The sequence below is a fragment of the Acipenser ruthenus genome, chromosome 5, assembly GCF_902713425.1.
Source record: "Acipenser ruthenus chromosome 5, fAciRut3.2 maternal haplotype, whole genome shotgun sequence".
NCBI classification, from domain to species: domain Eukaryota; kingdom Metazoa; phylum Chordata; class Actinopteri; order Acipenseriformes; family Acipenseridae; genus Acipenser; species Acipenser ruthenus.
Window position 1 is genome coordinate 78,201,755 of NC_081193.1, and position 22,611 is coordinate 78,224,365.

The 22,611-nt window shown below is 39.9% G+C and overlaps 1 protein-coding gene across 2 annotated transcripts in view; it reads left to right on the forward strand.

Annotated features, from left to right (window-relative positions):
- LOC117403331 (kinesin-like protein KIF6) overlaps positions 1-22,611 on the forward strand; it is a 132,704-nt gene that overhangs the window by 61,878 nt on the left and 48,215 nt on the right. For both annotated transcript variants that reach the window (XM_034005399.3, XM_034005401.3), the window contains exons 14-15: positions 12,629-12,731; positions 15,610-15,665. In XM_034005399.3, the coding sequence (XP_033861290.2) occupies positions 12,629-12,731; positions 15,610-15,665 (159 nt within the window). The remainder of the gene's footprint in view (positions 1-12,628; positions 12,732-15,609; positions 15,666-22,611) is intronic.

Below are 22,611 nucleotides of genomic sequence, written 5' to 3' on the forward strand. Positions count from 1 at the left end.
TTCGGCAGGAGAAAGAGATTTTATCTTCTGAACATCCTATTTTATCAAGGAAAATCCGGATACACTTCGATACTTAGAAGAGAAATTCTTATTCTGTTGGTGACCAGAGTTGATACATTTACTCCCTAGGTAATTAGGAGACCGTATCAACACCGTATCAAAACAATTGAGAGTATGTTTTAAAAAAATACAGTCCGGATACAGCAAGAATGTTAGATGGAGAAGACCATTCTTTTAACTTATAACGTTATGATTACAGCTAGTACTGGATCAATAGTGTTGTGCGTTTTCGGTTTTTATCTTTAAAATATATTTTACATATATTAAAATAGGGATAAAATCGGTAAAAAATTGTTTTTAATTGAAACATCGGTAAACATCGGGGGGGAAAGAATCTCAGTATACACACTTTACATGTGGGATAGGATGTGTAGCAGTTCTGTTTTCTGATTAATAATGTCCCTGGCCTGTATGATGAAGCAGAATCTGTCCAAGTTGAAGCCATGTTTTCCCAAATTAGCTGGTACTTTGTGAACGTTTGGGCAATCGCTGTGCTGATGGAAATAGTATCTACAGAAGGTATGAACATGACATCAGCACAAAACAAGCCATGTTTATTCACCTTGAAGTCATAAAAAGAAAAGAAAATTGACAGAACTGGGTGGTGCAAGCCATCGGGAGACACGTCAAAAATCACACTGGACATTTACATCAATGCATTCCATATGAGTTTACCAACTAAAGCATCACAATTTTATGTCAAATATTTACGATTAAGATTGTTGACGTTAGGCAGTGTTTTAACTGATGGACAGACAGTACTGTCGCACGAAGTCACCAATACATACCTCTCTGCAATAAACAGTGGCTGTCCAGCAAAGCACAGTGCTCATTAACACAGTCTCATTAACACAGTCATTCTGTGCTTTCTTTTTATTAAAGCGTGTGTAAAAGCCGTATAAATTGATTGCTTGTCTCTCAGTTCACTTTCTTGTTTTAGTTTAATGTGTCGCTTATATTTCAGTATGTTCTTTTATTGTCAGTGTGAGCATGTGCCTCAGTGCAGCTGTATTTGCAACGCTATGCATCCTCTGCCTCATCTGACCAACTTCTGCTATTTTTGCTTTTTGTATACTTCGAAACATTCATTTTCTTTTGAATGTTCATAAACTGATTTATGTTTTCTCCCCATTCCCCATCCACTAAAAATATTATATTTTTGTGCAAATATTTCAATTTAGTTTTTGATCAAGCTAGTAGTTACTACGCCCAGCAATTGCCACAATAATCAGACTTTGATTGGCCAACCTAATCAGGTGATAATGTGTTTGTGAAGTGACAGAGAACAACGTTTGATCCTCTGACGTCTAAACATCTGCTGTATCCTAGGATACAGTGTAGGTCTGCTTGTTAGAATGTCGTATTACACAGCATTTTAATCAAAATATTGTGTATTTCCTAGAAAATAGTATCGGGAAAATATTGAATAATAGACAAAAATCGGATATAAATCAGTAAAAACTGACGTCCATTTATGTTTCGGTAAAATTCGGAATAAACCACAAACGCGGAACACTATGGATAAAATAGTTATTGCCATATTTATAAAGCTTTTATAATTTTTTTTTTGTTTCCAACAGTGTTACTTAATGTTTTTCAATGTGGTGGATGACCTAGACAAATAAAGTTAGTATCATATTAAAGCATGTTTCAAGGGCTTTCCAGTCAAAAAATATTGATTGATATATATTCTTTAATAATTTCACCTTTATACAACCAAAAGTGATTAATAATGCAAGCTTGAGGAGATTTCTTGATCCACTGTGCAACCATAGTAAAGGACTGTGCCACCTACAGGGCTGATACTGTGCTACTTTGAATCTGGGGATAACTGACATATCTGAGTACTTGTTTAAATATTTAATTGCTTCCATGTATACAAATTAACTGAACATGGCATAATATTCCAGTTTATAACCATCTTCCTCTCTCATAACAACAAAATACTTGGAAATTCCCAAAGTGGCCATATTTAATTATTACCAGCATTGGGTGTTTTCAACTGCCAACACCTTGCCCAAATATAACTTTGTCTCACAAGAGTCAGGTTTACACTGCTCCTCAATCAGTCTCTGATGTTCTAGAACTATTGACTACTTTTGGTATTGCTGTCCAGTGCTGTAACCACTGAGCTACCCAAACCAACTGCCTTCCACACTATAGCCCAGCACTTTCTCTAACCACTGAGCTGCTCAAACTCACTACCTTCCACATTGTAGCCCAGCGCTTTATCTAACCACTGAGTTACTCAAAACCACTACCTTCCACAGTACAGCCTTTCTGTAAACACTGAGCTGCTCAAACCCACACATTACACCGGAAGGGTGCCACAAAGGCCAAGAAATCCTGTTTTTCCAGAATGTTGCAATTCCACAGTGAACCATCAAAGGCACCGCCTGTCATTCAAGATGTGTTTTGCTTCATTCTTTATAATATTAGTTTATTGCATTTTCAGTAGCAGCATTGAAAAATCTGTTTAACACTTAGAAATTGATTTTTACAAGACTTACTGGCAGATTCTTCAAATATTTTAGCTTTTAGCTCCATAATATGAATATTAAAGAAAATACTGTACATGGGTTAATGTTACAAAACAAGAAACGAGCAAATGGAAGTGAACCATCTCCAAGAAAACTCTTGCCACTGTTTGCTGATGTTTGGCGTACTGGGTTAAAAACTGGGTTGTATTTTTTCACTGACATAAGACCATCCAATGTAGAATAATGTAAATGAAATCAAAGTTATCTATGGCACCTCAACAATGTTGATTTATTTCAGGCTTAAGTTGACAATCTTCTAGGAAGAAACTGTATAAAGTACACAACTAAAAAAAACAGCCTAGAAATTGCGTCTTTGCGATTTGTTTTAAAGCATTTACTAGGAACCCATTCCTGACCTATGGTCGATTACAGGACATGTCTGACACAAACGATTTCTTTAAACCTCATTTTAAGACTTTAAATGGAATTTACATAAATGACTTGAACACACATAGCCTGACTAATGCCACACGTGTATTTCTTTGTTTACATACATTGGACAAAAGGTTTAAAACAAGGGAATGCACATACAGAGTGTGCTCATAATTGCGTGATAATCGCTGAAAACAGTTTATCGGATTATAGCCAAATGCTATCGGAAACGTCTAGAGCAGGGGTACTCAATTATTTTAGGGAATGTCCAAAATTCTGGGTTACAGAAAGGTCAAGGACCGGAGCACATTTTCACTCCTATCCCCATACCGACATACAAACAGAGTTACACAAATATAGTTTTACACGTGTTGTTGGTTTGAGAGTTCTTCACTAGGTTTAAAGGAGTTTTTGGGTGAATCATTTTTGGGTCAATCATCTCATTTTTACTCGTCTGCCTTCTTTACTGATTTGTTACTGCAGGAGTTCTTTCCCTGCCATAACCAGAGAATTGCATAACTATTGTATTCTTATGTGTCTGTGTTAGCAGAGCCAAACATTGTGTTTCACCATTGCAAAAACAAAGCAAATTGTAGTAAACAAAACTGAAGCACAAGAAGAAAAAAACTGAACTGAAAAATCTCTGCTTTCTCTTTCAAGCAAATTAAACATAGACACATTATAAATAATAAAAAATATAGTAATTTTACCTTCAGTACGTTTATAAATCGGCTAATACTCGAAGTAAATGGGAGAAGTGGGAGGTCCTCAAGGGCCTCGAGTTACAGGTGAGCTCAGCAAAAGCAATACAGAGATGCAAAGATTTTCATCAGTCTGAACAGGACGCTGATATTAATAATGTTCATCTTGGAGAACGAATATCCGCACACATCGTGTGATCTGCAGAAACTTGACAGGAAACACTTTAACTGCATGTGCTGTAAGCCTGACTTGAATCGCCAATAAAATCAGCATACTCATTGCTACCATAAGGTATGAAAATTGTATCTTTCTTGTGTACTTTCCAAAAAAATTACTAGTGACGGTTATTTTATTAGCCATAAAGAAGGGATATGTTAACGTCACAGCAGCCAACACACTGAGTTTCACTTCATTTGAGCTGCTAATACTGTTGACCTGTACATTTTGTTTTATTAATAGCTCGCTCAGAGTATCTGCTACTTACTATCACCGCGACACCTACTGTACCCTTGCGCACCACATTTACAGCATTTCCAATTTGAATGCAACAAAAAACACAGATTGGCATATGACACCTATTGAGTACCCCTGGTCTAGAGGAAGTTAGGAGTGCATGATAATGGATGAGTTTGGGGGAGACTGGTGCAAAATCAAAGCAGTTGCGTGGACACAATCAGTGCAGAAGGGCCCCCATTTTTGGAATGAGGTTCCGAAAAATTTTATTAGGCCCCTGCTGTTAGACTGTTAAAAGGGCAGGGAGTAGACCTCTGCCATGGTGGTCCCTGTCTTTGTACTAGGCTGGGGACTGTCCGACTGGCAGGGCACAGTGCCCACCGGATAACCAGCCAGGCTAATCCCCTAAGTGGCAGGTTCCACGCTGCCCTTCCTGTAATGCTGCTGCTACAATGCTGGTTTTCAGGCTCAAACCCACTTGGTAAGTCACCATCATAACTGTTGCATGAAACTGCAGTGTAATAATCCAGCACCTCTGCACTTAAGCGTTTGTATGTCAGCTGAGAACAGCTGATATCCCATTAAGCCTTTCTTCTTAAAGGCGTACAGCCGCTATAAATGAACCCCCAATATCTCTCACAAGCACCTGAGTACATATTGTTACGATATCACAACAAAAGGAATATGCTTTTTTTTTTTTGGGTGCATATGTATAGCTATTATGTACTATATATCACCTTACAGCACAATACGACAATGATAATACCTGAAAATAATCTTAATATTTTTTTAATAAAGTAGCCGGCGCAAATTATTATTATTTATTTTTTAGCAGACGCCCTTATCCAGGGCGACTTACAATTGTTACAGGATATCACATTATTTTTTTACATACAATTACCCATTTATACAGTTGGGATTTTACTGGAGTAATCTAGGTAAAGTACCTTGCTCAAGGGTACAGCAGCAGTGTCCCCCAACTGGGATTGAACCAACAACCCTCTGGTCAAGAGTCCAGAGCCCTAACCACTACTCCACACTGCTGCAAATATAGTAATAGACGGTGGATTGCACCGATCGCCTGCTTATTTTGACCCCCTGCATTCATTGTCACTATTTTTGCTTTGAAAATATATTTTTTTAGCAGTGATTTTTAACGTTTTAGCCTCTCGAAGTGCTTAACACAGAAAACCCGCCCCTTCAGCTCTCTGATTGGTTAAATGTTGTGTCAAGACGTAACACGGCTGTCATGTGGTTCCAAGTTTTTCTTTTCACCCAGGTACGCGCAACTGAACTAGTCTACTAGAAGCACAATCAATCCTTATTGTTAAAGGCACAGTAGTCGCTGCAAGACGGGCGGATCAGGTTTTTTTCAGCCGGGCGGCGAGAGCCACTTCGCCCGGTGGCCCGCCCGGCTGAAAAGGCCTGGGGAGAACCCTGATGGAACCAGTTTGATACTGGTGATAGGGATCTACTTTTAAGGTCTGATTTCATGGTGCATATAGAAAAATAACATACAGTAAGTGAATTTAGTTTGGTCCACAAAATAAAGCACATCAAAATAACCAAAAAACCCGACGGCTGTTCGTACCTGCAAGACTGATGTTGCATCTTGTGCTTGCTTACAATACACTTTGCACTTTGTTGTGTAGTTCTGTAAAGTTCTCAAATGATCAATGAGGCTACAAAGCCGTCTCCCCATGTGTGTGCAAGCTGCAAGACAACCCCGCTATGTTTTGGACTCCTATTTGCAATCTCGCTTTCTATTAATAATAACATAATTAAAAAATAAAAAAAATAAAAAATCCCTACAGTTAATCCTCTCTAAATTCAAGACACTGAGGATGAAGACCAAATGACCACATTCTGCCTGCATGCCTCCTTTCTATCTCCTTCTCACTCTGTCTCTTGCATTGTCATGCCAGTCGGACTCACAACACAAAACACAAGATTCAGTTTAAAATGTTAGCAGTATTTAGTTTCGCTGCTGTTCAAATCCACTAGGAACTGTAATAAGCATAGTAAGCAAACTTGTTAAATTTGCAGACGACACAAAAATAGGAGGAGTGGCAAACACTGTTGCAGCAGCAAAGGTCATTCAAAATGATCTAGACAGCATTCAGAACTGGGCAGACACATGGAAAATTACTTTTAATAGAGAAAAGTGTAAAGTATTGCATGCAGGCAATAGAAATGTGCATTATAAATATCATATGGGACATACTGAAATTGAAGAAGGGAACTATGAAAAAGACCTAGGAGTTTATGTTGACTCAGAAATGTCTTCATCTAGACAATGTGGGGAAGCTATAAAAAAGGCCAACAAGATGCTCGGATATATTGTGAAAAGTGTTGAATTTAAATCAAGGGAAGTAATGTTAAAACTTTACAATGCATTAGTAAAACCTCACCTAGAATATTGTGTTCAGTTCTGGTCACCTTGTTACAAAAAGGATATTGCTGCTCTAGAAAGAGTGCAAAGAAGAGCAAACAGAATTATCTCGGGTTTAAAAGGCATGTCATATGCAGACAGGCTTAAAGAACTGAATCTATTCAGTCTTGAACAAAGAAGACTACACGGCAATCTGATTCAAACATTCAAAATCCTAAAAGGTATAGACAATGTCGACCCAGGGACCAGGGGTCACAAGTGGAGATTAGATAAAGGGGCATTCAGAACAGAAAATAGGAGGCACTTTTTTACACAGAGAATTGTGAGGGTCTGGAACCAACTCCCCAGTAATGTTGTTGAAGCTGACACCCTGGGATCCTTCAAGAAGATGCTTGTTGAGATTCTGGGATCAATAAGCTACTAACAACCAAACGAGTAAGATGGGCTGAATGGCCTCCTCTCGTTTGTAAACTTTCTTATGTTCTTATGTAATACGTGTGACATGTGCAACTTTAAAGATGAGATTCGTGATAAAGATTTCTTTAACCCTCATAAGGTAACCTGGGGTCCATTCGGACCCCACGGTGCTTTAGTATCAGTTATTATGTGGAACTAGTGACTTGATTTTTGTTTCCTTTTAGGTAGTTGTCAGGCACCCATCCTCTTACACTATGCAAAGCATACTTCTAGTCCAGGGAGCCTGTTTGAATTTCCCAAATTGTTTTAGGTTTGTGGTCCATATGGACCCCAGGTGTAGTGTACTGGCAGGCCCGACCTTCTTGCGTGAATATCTCAGGCATCGTAATAGCTAGCTTGTTTGAAAGTATAGATTTGGAGCTTTCCCATGATGTATCGTATGTCCTGAACACACGTTCCTAAGTAAAACTACAGCAAACCGAAACTAAGACTTGAGTCATGTGACATGAGTCATCTCCTAAGTTTCATTTGTTGCCTATTACTCGGTCTCTTCAACAGATAGCGTTCCAGTTTCAACATCATTTAAAGGCGCTGGCTTTGTTCTTTCCATTGGTACTTTCTATCATCCCCTCATTCAGTGTGCAGCAAATCAATAGGTGTGTTCAAGCACCTGTAACTCAAAAACAGAGTTTTTGGGAACACAGTCAATATAACAAATGAAAGAGGAGGCTTGGGGCTATCCAGTGATCTCTCACGTGCCTGGATGACATGTCCAAGCACACTCCTGGATAGGAGGCTGTCTGAGAAGGCGTGAACTGGCTCTGCATATTTCACCGTAAGACCAAACTGTTGAATGTGACCGATGACCAGTTACGTGTGAGCGTCTGCCTGAGCCTCAGACTGGGCACAATGAGCCAGTTGTCCGAATAATATACTCTGATACCTTTAAGTCTAAATGGAGCCAGTATAGATTCCCTGCACTTCGAAAAGGCATGGGGAGCTAGACAGAGGCCAAACGGCAAGACCCTGAACTTGTACGCTGTTCCCTGAAAGGCGAACCGCAGGTACTTCATGTGTGCCAGTTTTTATGAGGATATGGAAATAGGCGTGGTGAACCAGTCACCTGGCCTGAATGACTGCAACAGTTGTTGCATTGTCAACATTTTGAACCTCCTTCGGCTCAGATACAGCTTGACCTGTCGAGGACTGGTCTGAGGCCACAATCCCACTTGGGTACTGGAGGGGGTGTACCATACGTCTATTACTATTCTTCAGAACCTGCTTATTTTTTCTTGGAAGAAGTTATCATATATTGAGATGTGCCTGTAAATTTCCCTCAGTGTAATGCATACGGTATGGTTTGAACATGTGTTTTCAGGGTGGATCCCCCCAGTCTGCCAGCAGGGAGAGATGAGACAGGCTGGCAGACTACAGGGATTGTAGTCTCCTCTCCCTAATAAATTGCAATCATGTGTGCTGAGCACAGAGCTCGGGCCAGGCTTTCACTGTCCTGACAACGATTTCACATCCACTTCAAAACAATAAATATGGAGATACACATGTAAATGAACACATGGATAAATAACATTTAAATCTGGGGGAAAAAATAGTTGGCCAATGCTTTCTGCACCTATAACTAGGAAATCAAACCAAAACAGATTGCTGCAAGTTATTCTACCTGTCTATCACAAGTGGATGAATAAATTAATAAGCATGCTATTTGTTGTTATAGAAGATAATATGTCTCAGGAGAACCCTGCCACAAGCAAGGGGGGTTATCCAACAATTTGGTCTCCAAATTGTTTGATTTTAACAAACCTCTGCTCCAATGGCAAACAAATGTATAAGATGGAGCCAGGCTATGAGATGGAGTTCGTAGGGTCACGGTAGTCACGGCTTGGAACAGTGCTGTTCATCTGGAAACTGAAAAGAGTTGACAGTTAATACTAAAGGATGCTGAAAACAACACGCCTTTTTAACAAAGAACATGTTTATATTTGGAATATTCCATTTATATCTGTCTATCTATCTGGTATTCTTGTTGTTATTGTCTAGATTTGTTTTATGTGGAATTTCTTACTGACATGTTGTTTGCGTTTATCAGAGTGTTGAGGTTAGACATCATTTTGAGAGGTCTATTGAGGACAGGGGTGTGCTTTAGAATTCTGTTTTAAAAAGTTACCAGTACTATGTGATGACTGAAACAGATAATTATACAAAGTTAATCTAAACAGCAACAGTTAATATACTGTAACTATGATATTACATTACCATGATAGATAGATAGATAGATGTGAAAAACCCCACAAAGGTTATACACACTAAACTCAAAGACAAATGCCCTCCTTTGTCCAAACTGGAGGACTTAAACATAAATTCCCTTTCATGAGAAAAGCAAGGGAAAGCTGAAAAATGAACGAGCAAATTTGCAGTGGTGAACTTAAGGCGGAATTTTGTGAGCCGAACAGACTCGGACATGTTCAGCTTGTTCAATCTGGAACAGGAACAGGTTTTAGACTTTTCGCAAAATCAGTTGGTTCTTTTTTCTGTTCTAGCATCACGGCTAACTGCGATTTGGGGATGTGTTTGTGCTTTGTGATGATTTTTTTTCAGTCAGAAAGTTCCAAGCAGTATTTATACTGGTCATATCAATGTTAAATAAATAATTCCGTGACATTGCCACTCTTGGAGGCAGGAGGCATGTATCGATGTATTCAGTGCTGCTGCTTCATTCCCATAAGTCGCCCTTTAAGTCCACAGTTGGGACCAGCAAATTTCACGTGTCACTTTTCAGAAATGTTCTCATTCAAATAAACAGTATTTAAATATAGGTAGCAAATAAAATAATATACTATTAGAACAGTAGTAACCAAGTAGCAAATGTTAGATGTATGACCACCTATAGCCTGTATAATCTATGTGTATGTTATACAGCAGCTTAATGGGGGAGCGCTTCAAACGTATTAATACATAGTTATACATCTTAATCAGTAACATACTCTAGATCCATTACTAGCACTACTAAGTACAGTAGGCACCCCAAAGGTAAGCCTTCATCATGTAATATTATTGTGGGTCAGATATATAAAAAATCTTGGTAGAGTACAGACCATCGTAAATCAAGGCTACTTTTATTGTATTTTGCCAGTATTGCAAGTACAGTTTGTCCTGTATCTAATATTATAATACACAGAATCACCGTGTGGAACTACTTCATGGATTAACAATTATATGCAGAATTGCAACAATAAATTGAACATAGTAGTCACTTGGTGTTGGAAACAGACAGATATCTTACTGTACATTATGAAATACAAAATTAAAGTAGACAACCCCATAGGTAACCCTACAGCTATGGTAATCCCCTCTGTTAAGATGTCATTCACGACTGGTTTAGAAATCAAGTGGTAACTCAACCATTTCTTGAAAAGTTCAAGCCTAAGTAGGATGACAGGTTCTTGCACTCTTGCGGCTGAAAGTGAGATCCATGAAGAATTCATTTCACCCCCTCCCTCCTTCCCCTCCTGGTAGATTGATAATTTTTTGTGTGCCATGCTTACAATTAATTCAGGAAGAAAAGCATCAAATAATATCTACTGTACAGATAAAATCAAATACATATGATAGGTTTGGAACTGAATGTATATCCTGTATATTTCTTTTTTATTTTGTGAAAAAACAAAAGTATTTTTTTTTAATGTAACGTGCACCATGTGTATAACACAAATGTCTGAGCTGCCTTGCCTTTTGTATAATGTGCACCTCTTACATTCTAGCAGGGCAGCAGTGTGGAGTAGTGGTTAGGGCTCTGGACTCTTGACCGGAGAGTTGTGGGTTCAATCCCCAGTGGGGGACACTGCTGTTGTACCCTTGAGCAAGGTACTTTACCTAGATTGCTCCAGTAAAAACCCAACTGTATAAATGGGTAATTGTATGTAAAATAATGTGATATCTGTATAATGTGAAATAATGTATAATGTGATATCTTGTAACAATTGTAAGTCGCCCTGGATAAGGGCGTCTGCTAAGAAATAAATAATAATAATAATAATAATATCAAAAACACCATAGTGCAGTATACAATCTAGAATATGATTACCCAAGTAAACTGTAGCGATGTAATAATACACCATCAGCACAATGGGATATATATCACGTTAATATGTATCACAATGCGGAGGTTTATTTAGATTTCCAGAAAGCTTTTGACAAAGTCTCGAGATTAATTCTCAAACTAAACGCAGTAGGGATTCAAGGAAATGCATGCACATGGATTAGGGAGTGGTTAACATGTAGAAAACAGAAAGTACTGATTAGAGGAGAAACCTCAAAATGGAGCGAGGTAACCAGTGGTGTACCACAGGGATCAGTATTAGGTCCTTTGCTATTCCTAATCTACATTAATGATTTAGATTCTGGTATAGTAAGCAAACTCGTTAAATTTGCAGACGACACAAAAATAAGAGGAGTGGCAAACACTGTTGCAGCAGCAAAGGTCATTCAAAATGATCTAGACAGCATTCAGAACTTGGCAGACACATGGCAAATGACATTTAATAGAGAAAAGTGTAAAGTATTGCATGCAGGCAATAAAAATGTGCATTATAAATATCATATGGGAGATACTGAAATTGAAGAAGGGAACTATGAAAAAGACTTAGGAGTTCATGTTGACTCAGAAATCTCTTCATCTAGACAATGTGGGGAAGCTATAAAAAAGGCCAACAAGATGCTCTGATATATTGTGAGGAGTGTTGAATTTAAATCAAGGGAAGTAATGTTAAAACTTTACAATGCATTAGTAAGACCTCATCTAGAATATTGTGTTCAGTTCTGGTCACCTCGTTACAAAAAGGATATTGCTGCTCTAGAAAGAGTGCAAAGAAGAGCAACCAGAATTATCCCGGGTTTAAAAGGTATGTTGTATGCGGACAGGCTAAAAGAACTGAATCTATTCAGTCTTGAACAAAGAAGACTACGCGGCGATCTGATTCAAACATTCAAAATCCTAAGCCAGGGGACTTTTTCGACCTGAAAAAAGAAACAAGGACAGGGGTCACAAATGGAGATTAGAAAAAGGGGCATTCAGAACAGAAAATAGGAGGCACTTTTTACACAGAGAATTGTGAGGGTCTGGAACCAACTCCCCAGTAATGTTGTTGAAGCTGACACCTTGGGATCCTTCAAGAAGCTGCTTGATGAGATTCTGGGATCAATAAGCTACTAACAACCAAACTAGCAAGATGGGCTGACTGGCCTCCTCTCGTTTGTAAACTTTCTTATGTTCTTATGTTCTTATGTATTGCAGTACATGTTATAGTTCTGATAGGGTGCTAGGTATGATGAATAATGAAACGTGGGAGTGTTTTGTAAAAAGACAAAACTTAATGGAGAAGGAGATCATATATTAATATTGTACCAACAGTACACCCCTAGTACGCTGAAACTCGTGTAACTTACAGAAATTATCCTAAAATTAAAAAACAGTATAAATGTACTTTCAACTGGACATAAAAAAATGCTTGAATTTCATTGAATGACGTTAATGCATAATACATTGTAACAGAATATTTAGATTCATTTTGAACTTAATTGGGTCAGTGTCACTATCTTCTTTGAGGTCTATCTTATTAATAATTCCATTGAGGGGAGGCCTCCCTGTGATCTAAAGTGAGTCCTACTTGTCTTGAAGGAGGGGAGATGTCACTGGGGCGCCAGGAGGCCTTTGAGATCTTCCGGAGGGATCATGTGGATATCATCACTATCGAGGACAACAAGGCACTGCTCAAGCAGAGGTGAGGATTAAAGAGGTGACTTGTGTCTTGGAGGACACATGACTGGTTAGAGAAGGGGACTGGGAGGGTACAACTGAGAACTGATTGGAAGTGTTCTCTGGTGGTTAGTGCTGAATAGATGTGGTATATTGGTTACAGCTATGAAAGCTGTGAGACAGTATGGCCTAATGGGTAGAGCTGGCAGTGTGGCCTGGTGGTTAAAGTTGGGGTACTGGGATGCAGTGGGGCCTAGTGGTTAGAGTTGAGGTACTGGGAGGCAGTATGGTCTAGTGCAGGGGCCTCCAACCCTGGTCCTGGAGAGCCCATATCCAGCAAGTTTTATAGGTGTCTTTACATCATCAGTGGCTAAAGTATCTGGAACACCTGTTAATCTTGACTAATTAAGCCAATAATTGGTGCAATTAAGTAACTCATAGATTGTTTGAAATGAAAACCAGCAGCCACAGTAGCTCTCCAGGACCAGGGTTGAAGACCCCTGGTCTACTGGTTAGAGTTGCGGTACTGGGAGGCAGTGTGGCCTGGAGGTTAGAGTTGAGGGACCTCGTTAAGTCACTAGATTTTCTGGCAACTCAAAATAGCCCAGAACCCAAAACTGTGTTGAGAGCTGATGTCCTGAGGAAACCTTTCTGAGTGTCTTCCTCCTCATGGGACTGAAAACCACAAATGTTGTTTAATAAAAAATAAAAAATAAAATAGAAAAAACAAAAGATGAACTTTTATTTTGCAGGAATAAATCATTCAAAGGGTGTAATAATGTTGTCATCTTGACATGATTTAACTGACTAGAATCATCCAAGTCTGGTCCTAATTGTATTTCAGAAAGTCTGAATCCCATTCCATTCTTGTGGCCATGCTACATAAAAGGAAGATGTTCCCTCATGCCCAACTGTATTTTATACCACACACATATTCTGACAGCCATTTGCAGCTGTCTAATTTAAGGCAGACTTAAACTTGAAAAGTTCAGCAATAATAAAAAGATTTTGTTTTAGTTGTTTTTTTTAGGATTTTTCTTTCATTCATTTTTCAGCATGAATCCCATAGCCTGACTACCAAATACAGTCACCTCCAAAATTATGGACACCCTTGATTAAAGATGAGCAAAAAAGGCTGTATAAAATAAACAAAACAGATAATGAGCTATATTTTATGCTCAAATATATGGGAAAAACATATTCTTTTATTCTAATACAATTGCTCAGAGAAAAAGTTTTTTAAAGTTTTTTCACTGGGGTATAAAAATGAGGTAACACGCATATGAAATCCATTTGTCATCCATCACCATGGGGAAAGGCAAAGAACTCACAAATGAAAAGAGACAAATGGTTGTTGACCTTCATAAATCAAGCAATGGATACAAAACAATAGCTAAAAAACTAAATATACCACTTACCACTATTAGGGGAATAAATTAAGAAGTTCAAAACCACTGGAACAGTGGTAAACTTGCCTGGTAGAGGACGCAAGTGTATCTTACCCCCACGCACAGTGAGGCAGATGGTTCGGGAGGCAAAGGGAAATCCAAGGGCCACAGTTGGAGAATTACAGAACTTGGTTGCATCTTGGGGACACCAAGTCTCCAAATCTACAATTAGACGCCACCTCCACGCCAATAATTTGGAAGGGTTGCCAGAAAAAAGCCTTTATTGAGGGCAACCAACAAACGTTAGCACCTGGAGTTTGCTAAACGGCATTGGCACTTCGATTGGAACCGGGTGCTATGGTCAGATGAGATGAAAATAGAGCTCTTTGGCCACGCACACCAGCGGTGGGTTTGACATCGAAAGAAGGATGCGTGTGCAGAAAAGAACCTCATTTCTATTGTAAAATATGGTGGTGGATCTTTGATGTTATGGGGCTGTTTTGCTTCCACTGGTCCTGGGGCCCTTGTTAAGGTCAACGGCATCATGAACTCTACCCAGTACCAGGACATTTTAGCCAAAAACCTGGTTGCCTCTGCCAGGAGGCTGAAACTTGGCCGCAAGTGGATCTTCCAGCAAGACAATGACCCCAAGCACACATCAAAATCCACAAAGAAATGGTTAATTGACCACAAAATCAACATTTTGCAATGGCCATCTCAGTCTCCGGACTTGAACCCCATTGAAAACCTGTGGTTTCAATTGAAGAGGGCAGTCCATTATTATTATTATTATTATTATTATTATTATTATTATTTATTTCTTAGCAGACGCCCTTATCCAGGGCGACTTACAATTGTTACAAGATATCACATTATTTTTACATACAATTACCCATTTATACAGTTTTTTTTTTTTTTTACTGGAGCAATCTAGGTAAAGTACCTTGCTCAAGGGTACAGCAGCAGTGTCCCCCACTGGGGATTGAACCCACGACTTTCCGGTCAAGAGTCCAGAGCCCTAACCACTACTCCACACTGCTGGAGGAATGGTCTAAGATCTTTCCCAATGTGTTCTCCAATCTCATTAAACATAGAAAAAGACTCAGTGCCGTTACCTTGCAAGAGGAGGGTGCACAAAGTACTGAAAACAAGGGTGCCAATAATTGTGACACATCATTTTTTTTGGAAATAAATTTATAATTTGAGAAATGTGTAATTTTGGTTAATTCCATTGAATCATTAATAAAGTCAAATATATTCCACATGTTGGAAAATTACAGTCTAGCTCAGTACTGGTATTATTTATTTTATACAGTCTTTTTTGCTCATCTTTATCAAGGGTGCCAGTAATTTTGGAGGTGACTGTACATATCTTGCCCCCAGAGCCTAAATACATATTTCACTCCCAAAACCAGTAATGCTACCCAGCTATTGTCTGAAGCTGAAGCCTTCCACATTGTCAAACTGGGTACCCACAGCAAGATGACTTTCCATCCTTGTGTGTTTCCTGAGCAGGTTTGCTGAAGCGAAAGCCCTCGGGGAGAAGGTGAAGTTGGCCAGAGTCAAAGTCAGTAAGTAGCAATACTCTCCTTTTTGAAGGTAAACCAAGGGATGGTAGTGGGACCTACTGTATGAGCCAGTAAACGCTGAAAAGCCCCAAATTATATAAGAACATGCTATTAGAACATTTATGAACAAAAGGAGGCCATTCGACCCATCATTGCTTGTCTGGCTCAATACTTTGTCAGGTCTTAAAAGATCCAAATGATTCCGCATCAACATCGACATGATAACCCACTCGATACCCTCTCCACTTTGTGTAAAGAAGTGTCTCCTACCCTCTTTCCTAAGTCTGTCTCCACTTAATTTCCAACTGTGTCCTCTGATCGTGGATTCTGTGGTGAACTTAATTTAACCTTTTCCACTTGGTGCGTTCTGTTGAGTTTTATTTGAAATAAGAATCGTGCAGCGTTTTGAACTTCCGTTAGCTCTTGTATTATTGGTCAATTTTGGCTTAGTGACCTCTGGGAAGGATGATTCTGATTGACTGCCTTCATGGGTGTGAATTGGACTGCAGGGGTAACTTGCTGTTCCATTTCAAGTACAAAATGTTACCATTACAGTATGGGTATTTACCTCCTAAAGACCCGAAACCTGAATAAGATATACCAGAGGTGCTCAGTGAGCCTGTGGCTCAGTCATGCTCTGCTCCCGAGGGTGCAAGAGGACTGCGCTCACAGATCTCAGCGCCATTTTTCCTTTCAAGACTGACCTGTCTTGAGAGCCTTGTTCAGATAAGTATTTGTTACTTCTATCGGCTATGTATTTCATATTTATTGTGGTTTTACACAAATTATATGTGATATTAAAATAATTGCTGTAATAGTTTTTACTAATTACGCATATTTTGTGCACTACAGCCTGGTGCTTATTAAGTCCCACTGTGGCCTTGTGCCCTGCGTGAAGCGAGCGGCTAGAGTTGCTCCTTCCTAGGGGCCAAGCAACATAAGTCAGCTGGCATTGTGCTCTCCCCCCAGGCTGCAATAGCTCAGGCTGGAGTTATTTATTTCTCGTTTTAGCTTTGGCTTAAAAGACAAGACATTTTATTTTATTTATGTCATTGTTAAAATTACTGTATTTGTTGAGAGTTTTTTTCTCTTGTGTGTTTTCTGTTTTTTTACAGAGAAAACCTGCAGGCCTGTCTGCAACGTGGTGCTATAAAACACGTGCAGCAAGAGCAGCTGCTTGGCTCAGCAGCACTGCGCAGGACCAAGATACTTGCTTTGGTTGTGGTTGCTTGCAATCTCTTCCACAGTATCTTGCTGACGTTTTGGTGACAGCTTTAGCTTCAGAATTAAGAAGGCTGTTAGTACCATTCTAACAAGCAGGCTTCCCTCAGTCTCGTGTTTGGTACTGACTGAGTGGTTTTGCCAGTGGCTTGTACAGGTAGGCATTCCTGTACATTGTCACCCGCGGTGACTGCGAACCAGTGGACCCGTACCGTACCGGTACCGAGGTCACCAACCCACTCCGCTCCCGACCCGGACCGAGGTTACCGCACCGGTCCCGGTGCTGTCCTGGACCATACCTGTACTGACCCAGTGCTAGTCACCGAACTGATACCAAACCGACCTGGTACCGTATCTGCACCGAACCAGTACCGAACAGACCCGGTTCCGCTGCGGTATCGACCCAGTGCTACAGTCACCAAACTGGTACCGACCTGGTTCTACACAGTGGGGCCAGAGCACGCCATAGAGGCACTAGCTAATCGCAGCTTCTGCAAGTTTTGTGCATCTTTCTCCAAGTGCACTCTTGAGAAGCAGCTATCCCGCAGCTCTACAGAGCGCTCTGTGTCCCTTACTCCTGCTCACGCTCTTCCCCATCACCCTCTGTTAGAGCGGTGGCTGCGTCCTCACCCCATGGCTCTGTGCCAAGGGAGAGCAGATGACGCACCCGGGAAAGTAGCCCAAGCACAAGGCTGTCCTCACGGTCATCCTCATCCTCCTCTGCTTCTCCTTCTCCTCCCCCAAGGAGGAGGAGGAGGAAGAAGAAGAAGAAGAAGAAGAAGAAGAGTCATCGTTCTAAGTGATCGGCAGACTCTGAGCAACTGGAAAAGCTCTGGGCAGCAGTTCCCACTAAGGAACTGTTCTCGCAGAATTACTGCAGGAACATTCAGCACCGCCTGTTCCCTTGGGGCCCCAGGGGGCTACGAGCTCAGATTGGCCACAGGAGGACATACTGTCCATCGCCACCTCTGAGGAGGTGGGCAAACAGGAGCTGGCTTTCCTGTCTGAGGACGTGGAGTCTGACAGCGCATCCCCTGCAGTTAAGCTCTCCTTGTCGGCAGAGCTTCTGCCTGATCAAGAGGGTCACTGCAATTTTGCAAGTGCCCTGGCCTACAGAAGGCAAAACAAGGCAGTCCGTCTTCGATGTTGAGCCTACCATCTCTCCCGTGTCCCCCCCAGTGCACCAGGACTTTCTTTATGAAATCCAGAATTCCTGGGATCACCCAGCAACAGCTCGTCCATTTTCCGCTGGTGGAGGCTTTCTGTTGCTGCCTTGGTCCAAATGCCTAATTTAGCGCTCCTGTCCAAGGACACTACCTGCCTCAACAAGCAGTACTGGGTCTCCTGAGGTGATCTTCAAGCGTGCCTGTTCAACAAGTGCGTTCGCCCAAGGCTGGCCAATTATAATAGCATCCTGGTAGCCTACCAGTGCTGTTTGCTGAGGTCCTTTCTGAGAACCACAGCCCCTCACCATCAGTTGGATGAGCTGTGCCTGGTTAACAGGAACCTGCTCCATGTGCCCAAACTCAACAAGCAGGCTGTTGGTAGGAACCTGGCTGCACTGGTAGCTACATGTGCCTGGCGGGGACAAGGGTATACGTTTGGTCCCATGGTGGACGAGATGCTGATGCGCTCTCACCACACGCAGGAATCCACGAAAGAGCTGGTTCACCTGCTTCCAAAGTGACCACCACTAGTAAGGTAAACCAGTGGCAAACTGGCACCCTAGGCCTCAGCTGCCTCAAAGACCAGCACAGCCAGAGATCTGTGAGCGCAGTCCTCTTGTACCCTCGAGGGTGGGGCATGACTGCGCTACAGGCTCGCTGAGCAGCTTTGGTATATCTCAGGAGTGCACAATTTTTGAAAAAAACTTCTTGTCCCAGGAACAAAATGCAAGAAAATTATACTTGTCCTTCTTAAAAATCTACTTGCCCCCTCCTTGTTTCACAAAACACACAAAAAAGTAGAATATAACTTGTAGGATTTTGGTTTTATTTAACAGTGAACACAATCAATTAGTGATTAACAGGGGCGGATCTAGCCTTGTAGCTTGACTGGTTCACTAAATTCTTCAAGATACACAGAGGGTATGTTCCTTTCAGTGCAGTTTGGAACACAACTAGTAAATGTAAGTACCATTCTAAGAGTACAACTATAATAAGCAATACTTGGGAGTTATTCAAATATAGAAATAGCATCTGCCTGTTTTTTCCACTCTTTCTCTATAAGCTGAATTCAACTTCTGATGTACATGTGTTTTAGTTTGTTGCATCACAGATACAACATCATTGCCAGCTATTACTGCTGCTTTGTGGAATTCTGACTTTTCTTGACTTTTTCAGTTTTGTAACTGCTGAAACCCAAAGGACATTTATAACCTGTCAAATTTCTCTGCATTTTTTACTTTCTTTCTACCAAAATGCATGCAATATTACAGTAGGCTCCATCAAAAATGTTTTTTTTTATTTTGTTTATATATATATATATATATATATATTTATTCACTTTTTTTATTAAACAGTGTACAACATTTTACAGCTATTTTTCTTCATCTAACATCTTGTCCCATGGTGGCTAACTGGAACACTGCTGCAGCAGGGTGATGCTGGTTTCATACCCTGATGGCTTTTTTTTGGGGGGGGGAGAGCATCATTCTTTCCCTGCACTACTCTCACTAAAAAATAAATACATACATTAATTAATATATAAACACATTGATATGAGATTTACAGTCTGTATTGTATTTGAAAATAATAATAAAGTATTGTACAGATAACAGGGCCGTAGCCAGTCATGAAAAAATCATGAGGCACTTGCCCATGCACCTCTCCACCCACCCTCTCTACTGCATTTTACACGCCACTTCCACTAGCGGTTTAGAATTTTAATAAGATGGGTTTGCTGAACGGCGGACTACCAAGGGAATGTACTATTCCTTCTTATTAGGCTGATTTGTACTTCTTTCTAATCAACATTATAACTTTGCCTCACCTTGTAAGTCGCCTATAAGCCTTGGTCGTTTCAAAACCTTTTCGAACACTTTTAACGGCTATGGTGGCGTGAACTGAGCGGAATCCCTACAATCTGCAATGACAGTAAACATTCTGAAGAGCACAGCGAGACTTGGGAATGAATGCATGCACACAACGAGGGATGAAGTGTGTTTTATTTTGCGGCAAAGCAACGTCTAAGAGAGCCTAAATAAATAATGATAAGTATGATTTTAACCGAGGCCCACGCCTCAGGTGCCTCATAGCTGGCTACGGCCTTGGATAATCTCATATGTAAGCATTTAATTTATATTATTATAAACATATTTGTCAATCTTCATGTTTTAATAGTTTTACAAATCGATGGATGTCCATGAAATAAATATATATTTTTTAATATAGCGTTTAAATCGAAGTTTGTCTTGAAATGCTTCTAAACAGTAAACTTAGTGTTTTTTTTTTATCACTTATTTGCTAATTTACAAAAAACGTAAATAATATCTTAAGTTTAAAAGATTTTTCTGTGCCTTGCCAGAGGCTCTCTTGGCAGCCATTTCTGGGTTTCTTTGTAACCAATAGAAGATCAGCTTTTTCCACAGCTAGCCAATCAGAAGTGATAGGATGGGACGTAAACACTTTTTAAAATGTTTGTGTGTAGGTGCTAGACTTCCGCAATCCAGTTTTCAGAAACTTGCGTGGCTCTCTAGAAATATACCCAGAGTGTCTTTCTAGCAACAGAACGAGCATAGATAAAATAAATAAATAAATAAATAAATAAAAACTACTTGTCTAACGGGCAAAGTATAATGGCAAAACTTGTTGTCCCTCACACAAATCTTGTTGTCACAGGCGTCAGGAGATATGAATTGCATACCCCTGTATCTTCTTCAGGTCTGGGGTCTTTAGGAGGTAAATAACCATAAGGTAATGGTTACATTTCTATTTCAGGAAACCAGGGTTATGATAATAACCTAACTTGTTGTTTTACTTGATGCACTGCCGTTATGGATACTGCTGACCCCTGTTGGTGAGTCACAGTAATAGAATATAAGGATGTGGTTAAGAAGCTGTAGGAATGTTCATGTTAGAATAATGTTATCAAATGGTGTGTTTTCTAAAAGAGTTTCAGATCATTTGTTTTTATCATTCTTATTGACAGTGGTGTTTGGGCTATTTTTAAGCCACTCCATATTGAGCATATAGCCCACAACTGTGGATGATGTTAAATCCACAACTGGGGGTGCTATAAAGCCATTGCTCCATGAGGACCAACATGTGTGGTCTTTTTGTGTAATTAATCTGCTGTACAATGTGTGGCAATGACTTCCAGGGTTACGATGGCAGGACCTTATGTACAAATACAAACTGGATCTTATAAAGGACCTTTCATGTGCACACAGCCCCAGGGCACTATACAGATACTGTCCAGTCCAGAATATGACAGATTATACCAGGATAGTGTTTTCAGGTCTCATCTTCAAACCCTTTTTGTCTTCATTTGGATTTACTCAGCTGCTTTCTAACTTACTTGGGACACAATCTTAAACACAAATGATAGCAAAGATTGCATATGGGTGCAGAGTTCACCTTTGATGTTTTTCCTAAAATAAACGGCTAACATATTCTGACAGACAACATTTACTGTATTACTACAGAAGAAATGCACAACTAAATAAATGGGTGTATCCATTGGAAAATCTGTCGATACCCTGCCTCATATATATCTGCAAGTATCTAACTAGATGCTGTCTTGCTTGCAGGCCTGTGTTTTGTTTGTTTTGCTTTTTGGCCTTAAAAAATCGTGATTTTTTTTTTTTTTTTGGTCCCTTCAAAAGTGTAGAAGCAAGTGACGTTCTGGATCTGGCACCAGTGATGTTAAGAAAGAATGGCTTGGTTTACATACAGTTTAGAAACTCCAAGTTCTCTCTCCATTGTCATGAGAATGTGACGTAGCACGCACTTATCATGCACATTCCTCACCCTCAAGCAAGTGCACAGCCAAATCATGATACGCTAAAAAGGGTGGGTAAATCGTCTTCCTACACTAAAAAGCTGCGCACATTGACCACGAGGGGTTTAGAGACCTCTTCATTCAGTATTTTTTTTTATTTTAGTTTATTTTTTTAATTATGTGTAATACCATTAATTCAACATTTCAAATGACTGCCATTTGCAGGTGACTCCTAAAATGATAGTGTTTCGTAGTTTAGTTGTTTTATAGGCTAGGTAATACAAAAAATACTGAAGCCCCTACAAAGTACAATAAATAAATAACATAGCCATTCGCAAATCCAATCATGATTGCTTTAAGCTTAGACTTTTCTGTTCCTTAGCAGTAAGAAAAGATGCAATTCATGTTACACTAGCCTTAAGTAACATCTATTATGTGTAACTACCTACAAAAAAGTCACGATTGTTCCCCAAAGTGTATTAGCATAGCTGAAAATTTGTGCCAATGGTCACCTATATTACTGCTGAGAGTTACCAACCTGTTCAAAATCAGAAACATGGGGCTGCTGCTGGCCTGTCCCCACCGTTATCTCTCCTGCACAAATAAGAATCCTTTCTAAACAGATCCTCATTAACAGGAATAGTCTACAGCACAATGCTATATATACTGTAATCATTTTTATTTAAAAAAATTATATATATATTATTTACCAAACACAACGCATTCCAACCACATTACAAAGTCATTACTCAAATAATTCTGAGGCAACATGATAAAAATATTATTA